Source organism: Oncorhynchus mykiss, chromosome 12 (genome assembly GCF_013265735.2).
Source record: "Oncorhynchus mykiss isolate Arlee chromosome 12, USDA_OmykA_1.1, whole genome shotgun sequence".
In the NCBI taxonomy this organism is placed as follows: Eukaryota; Metazoa; Chordata; class Actinopteri; order Salmoniformes; family Salmonidae; genus Oncorhynchus; species Oncorhynchus mykiss.
Window position 1 is genome coordinate 70,984,377 of NC_048576.1, and position 12,280 is coordinate 70,996,656.

At 40.0% G+C, this 12,280-nt stretch overlaps 2 protein-coding genes across 3 annotated transcripts; both read left to right on the forward strand.

The window, feature by feature from the left end:
- The first annotated feature begins 354 nt into the window (after positions 1-354).
- On the forward strand, positions 355-2,176 carry LOC110538209 (bryoporin). Of its 2 annotated transcripts, none has more exons than XM_021624865.2 (3): positions 355-539; positions 872-985; positions 1,501-2,176. In XM_021624865.2, exons 1-3 carry the CDS (start codon positions 370-372, stop codon positions 1,928-1,930), a joined length of 714 nt encoding a protein of 237 aa, XP_021480540.2. In that variant the 5' UTR covers positions 355-369; the 3' UTR covers positions 1,931-2,176. The 2 variants fall into 2 exon arrangements, with proteins under 2 accessions (XP_021480540.2, XP_021480541.2); XM_021624866.2 differs by having other exon boundaries at positions 411-539; positions 846-985.
- Positions 2,177-2,749: 573 nt separating this feature from the next.
- LOC110538210 (DELTA-stichotoxin-Hcr4a) lies at positions 2,750-7,419 on the forward strand. The gene is made up of 3 exons (XM_036938264.1): positions 2,750-2,906; positions 6,327-6,463; positions 6,556-7,419. Exons 2-3 carry the CDS (start codon positions 6,360-6,362, stop codon positions 7,001-7,003), a joined length of 552 nt encoding a protein of 183 aa, XP_036794159.1. The 5' UTR covers positions 2,750-2,906; positions 6,327-6,359; the 3' UTR covers positions 7,004-7,419.
- The last annotated feature ends 4,861 nt before the right edge of the window (positions 7,420-12,280 follow it).

The following is a 12,280-nucleotide window of genomic DNA, read 5'->3' on the forward strand; positions in this document are numbered from 1 at the left end:
GGAATCTGTTACAGGTCGGTACGTGCACATGTACAGATGCAGAACCCACATCTTTCCCAGGCCTGCAGTGATACCAGCAACAATGTTTCATTTGATCTCCCTCATCATGTCAGAGCACAAAACACAGTACTATGGAATGTTCTATGAGTATTGTAGAGCTGGCTGTATGGATAGCATTTGTTACAACAGTCTCATTGGCACAAATCTCTTACTTTTCAATCTAAAATATCTTCTCCCATAGTATTTGATGTAATAGAACTGGCAGCAGCCAGCATAACACCAATAAATACAGGAAAAGTCCAAACTATTACATTGGTATGCAGTATTTCCTGTTTTTCGTTCTTTTTTTGGCTGCTCTCGTTCAAAAGTATGCCTTGTTTTCTGTGTTCCGTGCCACACCTGTGTTTGTGCACGAACACGCAAAAGTGTAATCGGAGTAGGCGTGACTTCAGCCAATTCCTCCTCTCCTCCACCAGTCTGGGGAAACACAAATCTACTCTACTCTGCCTGACACAACTGGAGTTTTCTGAACTTAGAAGGTGAATATCTTTACATTGTCTTCATCATAATTCACGTCTTCTGCATGCTACAGTATTTAGCAAGTGATGCATTGGGATCAGAACGGTTTGTTTGCTACCTTGCCTAGATTTTTAGAAACATGCATCTGCCTGCAAACCTGTTCTGAGGTTTGAGTTTGAAGGGAAGATTAAAGAGATTTTTTATGAATGTTATTTTGATTGTGTTGGCAAAGCTACTCTCATGAGAGAATTATTATGTCTTCAGCTGTCATTATCTTTACACTCCAGACGTACTCTGTTTCCACACATCTAAATACCACTATATAGCTTTTTCCCCCCTCTATCTCGCTCAGACCAGCCAAGATGCCAGAGAACGCAGAGGCCGTTTCAGCCACTCTAACCACCAACAGGAACTGTACTATAGAGCTCACCAATGTCACCACCGGTTACTGTCTCATCAACCCCAAGTATGTTGGCATTCAATACTCTAATACTCCTTACATTACATACAGTATACCACTATGGAAATTAAATTACTTAACCAAATAACAAACCAGCTGACCATCCCCAGATTGTTATTTGTCTGTTACTTTTCAGTGGAATTTCTGAGAGTAAATATATTTTATGGCAGGCTTCTCTTGGATGGGTGGTTTTCATGTGTAACGTGGCTTTGCGTACATCCACCTATCCATCATGAAGTGACACAATGTGGCTCATTGCACACTGCACGCTGGCTCACTCTGTGTTGCTTACGAATCCATAGCAGCACTCACACTCCATCCATCAGCACAGAGTGGCTGGACAGGAAGAAAGGAAGAGTGAAATGACTAAAAGTAGAGAGACAGTGATCCTAAAAGTTAAAAAGTGTATTTTCACACAACTTTAAGTCCAGTTGTAAGGTTTAGCATTTTATCAGCAACATGAATGTTCAGATAATTAATTAGAACTTTAATGACACCCCATTCCCATTACTACCCCCCAGGGTGTACATGTCCAGTGGTTTCTGCTACCACCCACCCCAGCCCACCGTCCGCACCACCAAGACAGAGGTGTGTTCCTTCACCAAGGATGACGACACAGCCACGGGCGCCGTGGGGGTCCTGACCTACGACCTTTTCCACATGCAGAGCCGCGTGTGCTCAGAACGCATGGCCATCATGTTCTCCGTGCCCTACGACTACAACTTCTACAAGAACTGGCTAGGGGTGGGCGTCTTCGAGGTGGCACGCGCCTGCGACAAGCAACTGTACAACCACATGTACAAGGAAAAGGACTTCAGCAAGTTTGTCCGATCAGAGGCCAGTGGGTCAGGGGTGGAATACAAGGCCCAACACGTAGACCTGAGGGCCACCATGTCCAATGTTGGGAAGTCCATCATTAAGGTGGAGCTCTATGATAAAATGGGGCACTAATAAGACAAGCTGGTAGCTGAGCCATTTTTCCAACTCACAGCAGGGAAACAAATTTATATTGATACATAATCACGTACTAAATATAAGAATGAATGAATCAACCAACGTAGGTGGTTAATGTTATCCAATGAATAAATCTTTATCAAATGGAAGATATTACTGTCTAATTGTTCACAATATTTGATTCTGTGTCTTTTTCTACACCTGTACATGTTTGTTTTAATAAAACGCTTAAAAATGAATTGGTGTAAGATGTTTTAGTGATAAGCTTTATTAACATGTACTTACACACCTGATCTATTGAACCGTTTCATGTATCATTAATATTTACCATTAAGAATAAAAGGTTATACATTGAACTCAGATTCCTAGAACTGTCAGTTTTCAATGAATCACAAAGAGACGTTATACTAGCCATAATCCAATAATCCAATGGGATTCAATGACTATTGGCTCAGAATTGATCATAATCCTGTCAGGGTTCATATGGTTCTTGGTCTCTTGCCTTGTCCAACGTCCTGTAGAACTGCAGCATATAAGAGATGACCGTAGCTTCAGGGGTGCATGTATTTACTTGTTCAGCTTTTTCAGTGCCTCTTGTTGCACAATGCCATTGCAATGAATCACCCAATTCCTCCAAGTCAGTCAAGCATGCAGTCACACATAATCTATCATGAGAAACGGAGTATACTGCAGAGTGACTGCTCCCTGCTTACATAATGGGCCTTTATCCACCAGGAACCATCTATTGTTCTGGTCTGCCAGCTCCAAACCCAGATGAGGGTGTGGTACGGACTCGTTCCCACAGAGCTAGGCAACATAATGTTGTTGGGGTGGGGTGGGGGGTGTTCTGAGAGTGTTTGACAGAGTAGTGAAACTGTTTCCTGGATTGAAAAAAAGCTCCCTCCTTTCAGGTGCATTTTTACTAAACTAAACTCTAGAGCTGAGAGAACACGCTGAGAGAAGTCTTTAACAGGTAAGATATTACTCCTATTACTTTTACAGGTAAGATATTACTCCTATTACTTTAACAGGTACGATGTTACTCCTATTACTTTAACAGGTAAGATATTACTCCTATTACTTTAACAGGTAAGATGTTACTCCTATTACTTTAACAGGTAAGATATTACTCCTATTACTTTAACAGGTAAGATATTACTCCTATTACTTTAACAGGTAAGATGTTACTCCTATTACTTTTACAGGTAAGATATTACTCCTATTACTTTAACAGGTAAGATATTACTTCTGTTACTTTAACAGGTAAGATGTTACTCCTATTACTTTAACAGGTAAGATATTACTCCTATTACTTTAACAGGTAAGATATTACTCCTATTACTTTAACAGGTAAGATATTACTCCTATTACTTTTACAGGTAAGATATTACTCCTATTACTTTTACAGGTAAGATATTACTCCTATTACTTTTACAGGTAAGATGTTACTCCTATTACTTTAACAGGTAAGATATTACTCCTATTACTTTAACAGGTAAGATATTACTCCTATTACTTTAACAGGTACGATGTTACTCCTATTACTTTTACAGGTAAGATGTTACTCCTATTACTTTAACAGGTAAGATGTTACTCCTATTACTTTAACAGGTAAGATATTACTCCTATTACTTTTACAGGTAAGATATTACTCCTATTACTTTAACAGGTACGATGTTACTCCTATTACTTTTACAGGTAAGATGTTACTCCTATTACTTTTACAGGTAAGATGTTACTCCTATTACTTTTACAGGTAAGATGTTACTCCTATTACTTTAACAGGTAAGATGTTACTCCTATTACTTTAACAGGTAAGATGTTACTCCTATTACTTTTACAGGTAAGATATTACTCCTATTACTTTAACAGGTAAGATGTTACTCCTATTACTTTTACAGGTAAGATGTTACTCCTATTACTTTTACAGGTAAGATGTTACTCCTATTACTTTAACAGGTAAGATGTTACTCCTATTACTTTAACAGGTAAGATGTTACTCCTATTACTTTTACAGGTAAGATGTTACTCCTGTTACTTTAACAGGTAAGATATTACTCCTATTACTTTTACAGGTAAGATATTACTCCTATTACTTTAACAGGTAAGATATTACTCCTATTACTTTTACAGGTAAGATATTACTCCTATTACTTTTACAGGTAAGATATTACTCCTATTACTTTTACAGGTAAGATATTACTCCTATTACTTTAACAGGTAAGATGTTACTCCTATTACTTTAACAGGTAAGATATTACTCCTATTACTTTAACAGGTAAGATATTACTCCTATTACTTTAACAGGTAAGATATTACTCCTATTACTTTAACAGGTAAGATATTACTCCTATTACTTTTACAGGTAAGATATTACTCCTATTACTTTTACAGGTAAGATATTACTCCTATTACTTTTACAGGTAAGATATTACTCCTATTACTTTTACAGGTAAGATATTACTCCTATTACTTTTACAGGTAAGATATTACTCCTATTACTTTAACAGGTAAGATATTACTCCTATTACTTTTACAGGTAAGATATTACTCCTATTACTTTAACAGGTAAGATATTACTCCTATTACTTTTACAGGTAAGATATTACTCCTATTACTTTTACAGGTAAGATATTACTCCTATTACTTTTACAGGTAAGATATTACTCCTATTACTTTTACAGGTAAGATATTACTCCTATTACTTTTACAGGTAAGATATTACTCCTATTACTTTTACAGGTAAGATATTACTCCTATTACTTTAACAGGTAAGATGTTACTCCTATTACTTTAACAGGTAAGATATTACTCCTATTACTTTAACAGGTAAGATATTACTCCTATTACTTTTACAGGTAAGATATTACTCCTATTACTTTTACAGGTAAGATATTACTCCTATTACTTTTACAGGTAAGATATTACTCCTATTACTTTAACAGGTAAGATATTACTCCTATTACTTTTACAGGTAAGATATTACTCCTATTACTTTTACAGGTAAGATATTACTCCTATTACTTTTACAGGTAAGATATTACTCCTATTACTTTTACAGGTAAGATGTTACTCCTATTACTTTTACAGGTAAGATGTTACTCCTATTACTTTAACAGGTAAGATATTACTCCTATTACTTTTACAGGTAAGATATTACTCCTATTACTTTTACAGGTAAGATATTACTCCTATTACTTTTACAGGTAAGATATTACTCCTATTACTTTTACAGGTAAGATGTTACTCCTATTACTTTTACAGGTAAGATATTACTCCTATTACTTTTACAGGTAAGATGTTACTCCTATTACTTTTACAGGTAAGATGTTACTCCTATTACTTTAACAGGTAAGATATTACTCCTATTACTTTTACAGGTAAGATATTACTCCTATTACTTTTACAGGTAAGATATTACTCCTATTACTTTTACAGGTAAGATATTACTCCTATTACTTTTACAGGTAAGATATTACTCCTATTACTTTTACAGGTAAGATATTACTCCTATTACTTTTACAGGTAAGATATTACTCCTATTACTTTTACAGGTAAGATATTACTCCTGTTACTTTAACAGGTAAGATATTACTCCTATTACTTTTACAGGTAAGATGTTACTCCTGTTACTTTAACAGGTAAGATGTTACTTCTTTTCATGACCACTATGAGTATTACTAGAATAAGTAGAACTAGAGGTTATATACTGTAGGAGTTGTACGGGTGCCAGTATTCCACCTACATTTGATCCCTTCCCATGATACTTTTTAACACAAATCTTCTTTCCATTTGGTTCTCCCCCGGTAACCATTGATATGATGACAATTTATAGATTCGCTATTGGGCATATGTGAATCTATTAGTACAGTTTACATGTGAGACATCTGTTTGACCGTTTCCCTGCAAATGAAATTGGAAAGGATTTTCTCCAGGTTTCCCCTCTCTAAACTGCTTATTGCACCGTTACTTAGTAATGTAATTAAAGAGCCAGGTTTCCTAATGAGCTGAGCAGAGTGAGCAGCCATCTTGTTATTGTTGAGAACAGCTTTGAAGTATTCCTTATTACACACAAGTTCTTTTTCTCGCACCTCCCATTCTAAACTGGCTGTTTAAAACCTGTGCGTGTCGTGAAGACGTTGCTTTTGAAATTTGAAAAGTTCTCTACTGTATTTGAGAAAAACCTCTTGAGACTGAGCAAGGCATGTCGTAACAAAGAGTGAAGGGTTTCAGAGGGACACTTACAGTAACTGTATTCTACAGTACGTTTTTGGACGGAATTGGATCAGATATGAATACAGATCCCCTTGGCATTCCAGGGGGTCAACCACAAATGTATTTCTGCACAGCAGTCTAACTGAAAGGCTTAACCCTGCTAGTCTCTGTATTATAGAAATAAAGAGGCACATATCAGAACCACTCCAAAATGGCAGAGTCAGCCGAGGCCGTGGTAGCTAACCTGAGCAGCAAGAGGAATGTCACCATTGAGATCACCAATCTCACAAACAGCTACTGTCTCATAAACCCAAAGTGAGTACACACTTTACCAAACTATTGTCATTGTCACACTGTACATTCAAGGAAATGTTGAAAGCGTAACGTTGTGCGTGTGTCCTCACTAGGGTATTCCTGGAGAGTGGGGATACCTACAACCCTCCCCAGCCCACAGTGCGGCCCCTAAAGACCGAAGTCTGCACATTCAGCAAATCAAGCGCCAAGGCAACGGGCAGCTATGGCGTTCTGACCTATGACCTCTTTGAGAGGTCCCGGAACGACTACATCGAGACGGTGGCCCTCATGTTCGGTGTGCCCTGGGACTACAACATCTACAAGAACTGGTTCGCTGTGGGCATCTTCAACAAGGGCCGAGCCTGTGATGAGTCACTGTATAAAGAGATGTACTATGAAAAGAACCAGAAAGGTTTCATAAGAGAAGAAGCCAATGGCTCAGGGATCAGCTATGAAGGGAACTACCTGGACATCAAGGTCACCATGTCCCCCATGGGCAGGGCCATCATGAAGGTGGAGGTATGGGACAAGCTGTTCACTCCCAGCCAGCAGGCCCACTAAGGGGAACCTCCAGCCTCCACCCTCTCCACCAGCACTACAGTATACCTCTGCTGTGTTGTACCTCTCTAACCAATCCATCCACCAATAGATATTACTATCCTGCCGTACTGCTACTGTTTGTATGTTTTGTTGCTGACATGTCTCAATTTCCGGACATGACAGACAGACATTTAGTTTGTTTATGAATCCAGGCAGAAGTGATATCTGCTCTTTTCTGTCGAAGTCACTGTTCATCTGTTCATCTAGCATCCTCTTTCAACTGGCATCTTCTCTAGAAATGTAAATCAAACAATGACTCACCGGAGGACGAGGGTGCATAGCTTACTTAACAACACATGGCCAGGAGCTGTCTCTGTCTGTATCTACTTATGGCAATAATAGTCTTTGGAATAAATGTTGTTGTTTTGCTAAGGCTATTTGTGTATGATGAGTTTCTCTATTGATTGAGCCTGGAAATATTATGCAACACTGCCCATGAAGGAAAATTATTCTGGCCTTTAATGGATACACATAACCATGCAGGTTATGTGCAGTGGTGGAAAAAGTACTCAATTGTCATACTTGAGTAAAAGTAAAGATACCTTAATAGAAAATGACTTAAGTAAAAGTGAGTCATCCAGTAAAATACTAGAGTAAAAGTATTAAAGTGTTCGGTACATGGAATTGCTCAAATGTACTTAAGTATCGAAAGTAAAAGTATAAATCATTTCAAATTCCTTATTTTAAACAAACAATCTTCTTGTTTATTTATTGACGGACAGCCAGGGGCACACTCCAACACTCAGACATCATTTACTAACAAAGCACTTGTGTTTAGTGAGTCTGCCAGATCAGAGGCAGTAGGGATGACCAGGGACGTTCTCTTGATAAGGGTGTGAAATGGACCATTTGTGACCCGATTCAGGAAACTAGGCGTATGTCACAAGTCACGACTTCACAGGAGAGCCGTTTGAACTTAAAACATTTTTTTTAAATCAAAATGCGTTTTTTTGGCAGAAATGCCTTCTGGAACATGTCAACTTTTATGTGCCTTAATAACAAACTTGTATGCCATCTGTAAATATACAAATACAATTGTTAAGTTACGAGCCTTGTTGGTTAAGCCACATAAATGTTTGCCTGTCTAAATGTAACGAGTACTTTTTGGTGTCAGGTAAAAAGTACATTATTTTCTTTAGGAATGTAGTGAAGTAAAAGTAAAAGTTGCCAAAAACATAAATAGTAAAGTACAGATACCCCAAAAACGACATAAGCAGTACTTTAAAGCATGTTTTTACTTTGCACCACTGGTTATATGCAGTATGTAAGGCCATATTACATTTTCATCAAATAATTTTTTCATATATTTTTTTTATACTTCAAGGGGACTTAAAATTCTGTATCAAATAGGCAATTATCCTTGGTGTGACCTTCTTAAAACAATTCCATATATTGTAGCTTAGTAGAACCCCCCCCCCATGCTTAAACAGGGCTTAGTCTGTAGAGGGTACCTGTGATCAGCTAAACTATAGTGTATCTGTAGCAAGATGAGTGACTCCCAGAGTTGTAGTAGGTCAAGGGCCATGCAAGGCACACCCTATTCCACCCTTTTCCTAAAATGTTTCAAGGCATAATGCACAGTTTGCATTATAGTAACCCTTGAGAAGCACAACCATGTCAATATTGAGAGATGGCAAATGAGAGATATTGAAAGCAAATGTAGCATTTCAAAGGCTCTTCAGAGGAACAGTAGGCCTGCCGACTGCTTCGAGGGCCTGACGGAGGAGATGACAGCCAGTGAATAGGAAGTCTCTTCCCCCTAACAGCTATCATTCACTAAATACCAACACAGAGAAGAAACCCTTATCACTTCTACTTACAGTCTAATTCTAATTCCCGAGCCCTATAGGCTGAGGCATGGGTATTTCAGACTATCAACAATACTGCACCAGTCCCACAATGGGAGTGACTTACACACATGGAGTACACACTTATTATGCTAATAGTACTGCTACGATTGGAGGGATGCAATCATTAACCTTGTGAAAATGAGGGTACTGCTGGGAGAGAATGGTGCAGAAGCTCTTAAATCACATCCCAGCCAGATGTTATTGCGTTTCTAACAGCAAGTCCATTTACAATTCCAACTCTGCATTTCTAACTCTGTTTCCCCCACGCGGTAGATTCATTTCGCTTAAGCTGCGTTAACTGGTTACCGCCACAAAGAGGCCCTGATCAAAGGTTTCTCCTCCCGCTGTAGCATTTACATAATATAGAAGCATAAACTAGCTCTATTTAGGCTCAATCTCAGAAGCGTTGTTGAGTGGTGCATTGAAACAGAGACAGGCACAGCCGCCTATAACAGATGGGGCCATACCGCGCGCAAAGCAGGGCTTTTTGTCTGTTACATCTTTGAAAGGGGATAAACTCCCTCCTTTCACATTCTCCCTCTTTCAGTCTCCCACATGTATTCACTCATACACCTGCATATACTTAAGCATGCTTTCATGTATTGTGTTGTATGTGATTGTGTTTTGTGTGGGTGCGTGTGTGTGTGTGTGTGTGCGTGACTGCATTCGTGAGTCTGTTCGTTTGTGTGTGTGTGTGTGTGTGTGTGTGTGTGTGTGTGTGTGTGTGTGTGTGTGTGTGTGTGTGTGTGCGTGCGTGCGTGCGTATAGACTCATACAATAGTAAGCTTGGCATTTAGTATCTTTCCTCAAAAACAGCCAAGCACAACAACATACACATAAGCCAGTATCACAGCAGTCACTTGGTAGTCAGCTAGTTCCTGCTGATTTCCTGTACTTTTACTCTTTGATTTGAAGAGAAGCAGTTGATTAGAGCTGAACATTCTCCTGTGTCTGGTGTTAAACATAATGTTGGCAAGATAATAATGCACCTTCATCTGCTAAAACATTCCATAGTCTGAACTAAAGTTACCAATTTATTGTGTTTTCCCAGTGCTCTGTATTACTGTGAAGTGCTGAGAGCCATCTTTATCTGCTTTCAAAGACTGCCACCTAGAGGCTGTCCAAGGTAATGACTTACACTGCTCTACTGTACAACAGAACGTTAGGGAGCATTTATCTAACTAATACTGGGCACAATATATAGAGGTACATCTAACTTGATGGTTAGCTGCCATTGAACAAAAATGAGGAGAAAAGAGGAGGAGAAAGTTTTGAAAAATCCCAAATGTCAGCACAATGAACCAAAATCTCATGATAACAGATTTCAAAGGACACAATATCCTCCAGACAGCCTTCATCAGAGAGGAGGAGGACTGATGTCGTACTGAGAGTCAAGGGGTTAGAGTTGAGAGATCAGCTCACCCAATGTCTCCTCCCTTCAGCAGCCTGTGGTCTTGATGTCCAGCCGGGCCTGGTACTCCTGGGAGCTGCGCTCTGTGTCTGCCCTGATCTGGGTCAGCCGGCTCTCCAGACCTGTCACCGACGCCTGTAGGCTCATCATCATAGCTCCGTAGCAAGCTTCCATCTCCGCAAGGTTCCCCTCCATAGAGCCTTCTACAAGGGCAGGGCCACAGGCACACAGTGAGAACTGAGCTGAACTCTGATTCTTCAATCCTTTTTTGGTTAAGTCTGACTTGTACACTTTATTTCTGGAGGTCATTTAGCATTTTATTTTCCAAATAGATGTATGTCCAATCCCTACAGCAGACGAGTAAGGGGCAAGATTTGTGATGTCTTGAGCTGTTGTGATCCTTGGAACTGTAAAAAATAATTTGTGGCTTGTTTTGAAACTCTTTAGGCCTATTTGTTCTGAGCATCATGACGCATGTTGTAATAGTAAATCATAGGGTCCAAACGGAGAGTCTTATAATGTGACAGGTAAATGAGAAACTAAAGTGCTTCTATCCAAGAAGTTCTAAGTCTGCCTTGCTGGGTGTGCCACCAAACCATGGAACTCTCCATCGGTTGTGTTGGGAATGCCACCAAACCATGGAACTCTCCATCGGTTGTGTTGGGAATGCCACCAAACCATGGAACTCTCCATCGGTTGTGTTGGGAATGCCACCAAACCATGGAACTCTACATCGGTTGTGTTGGGAATGCCACTTTACTGCAGCCCCAGTTCCAGGTCTCTGGCAGTGGACTGGCCGCTCTTCAGCTCTACACTGTTGGTCTGCAGGACCTCAGTACTGGAGCTCACCTCCCGCTGCACCACTTCAGCCTGAGGGAACCAACACACACAGGTCAAAATCATTAACTCATGAATAAACATTTCATCAGTATAAGACATATATAAAATATATGATATGAAAACATAATAATAAAAATCATCAATACTGTTATTTCTTGAACAGAAAAGAATCATCTTGAAATGTTATGTATTCAGGTCCCTGTAGTCAGTCATACACAATGGTAGCGTCCCAAATGCACACTATTCCCTACATCGTGCACTACATTTTTACCAGAGCTCTATGGTCCCTGGTCAAAAGTAGTGCACCCTACAGGAATAGGGTGCAATTTGGGATGTATCTATGTCTGTGTGTTTGTCCCCTTGCCTTGTTCTTGAACCAGGCCCCGGTCTCTCTACGGCTCTTTGGCACCAAGCCCTGGTTCTGATCTCAGTGATGACAGTGTTCAAGTCCTAGACCGGGGCTGCGTCCACCTCCACCTGCACCTGTCCACTCACCAGGCTAACCTGGTCCCAGATCAGGGTCTCCTTCAGGTCCTCCAGCTGCATCTCCAGGTTGCTCCTGGCCAAGGACATCTCCCTCAGCATCCTCTTCAGCCCCCACGATGTCAGCCTCAACAGATTGGCGTGAATGGAGAATGTGGCCATGATGACTTCAGAGAGCGCAAGAAGCATGGTCTCTGGTGGGAGATGCACTGCAAGTGGGGTGCAGTTGTGGTCTCTCTGTGAAACACTGTTATTAATGGGCATGTGGACTGCTGACTGGGGTCTGCCTTGAGCCATCTCTCAATTTTCATGTTCACGATCACAGGGTCTCTCTCTCTCTGTCTCTCTGTCTCTCTGTCTCTCTCACACACACACACACACACACACGCACACACACACACACACACACACACACACACACACACACACACACACACACACACACACACACACACACACTCTCTCTCTCTCTCTCTCTCTCTCTCTCTCTCTCTCTCTATCAGACATACACTCTGACCCTGCTGGGAGTATCTTTGTTTTTCCAGAGTCCATCTATGAAATAAAAACAAATCTGTTTCCCTTTGGTTGCTATGTGTTCTGCTAACTTGTCATATTGGGGATGAATAACATCGCTCTCTCTCTCGGCTTTCCTCT

What these genes read in the sequence shown, in the direction of transcription:
- LOC110538209 (XM_021624865.2), top strand. Translation starts at nt 370, where the DNA reads ATGCCTTGTTTTCTGTGTTCCGTGCCACACCTGTGTTTGTGCACGAAC. An exon ending in GAGTTTTCTGAACTTAGAAG is followed by an intron (nt 540 to 871) that starts GTGAATATCTTT and finishes TATCTCGCTCAG; the next exon opens with ACCAGCCAAGATGCCAGAGA. An exon ending in TACTGTCTCATCAACCCCAA is followed by an intron (nt 986 to 1,500) that starts GTATGTTGGCAT and finishes ACTACCCCCCAG; the next exon opens with GGTGTACATGTCCAGTGGTT.
- LOC110538210 (XM_036938264.1), top strand. Translation starts at nt 6,360, where the DNA reads ATGGCAGAGTCAGCCGAGGCCGTGGTAGCTAACCTGAGCAGCAAGAGG. An exon ending in TACTGTCTCATAAACCCAAA is followed by an intron (nt 6,464 to 6,555) that starts GTGAGTACACAC and finishes TGTCCTCACTAG; the next exon opens with GGTATTCCTGGAGAGTGGGG.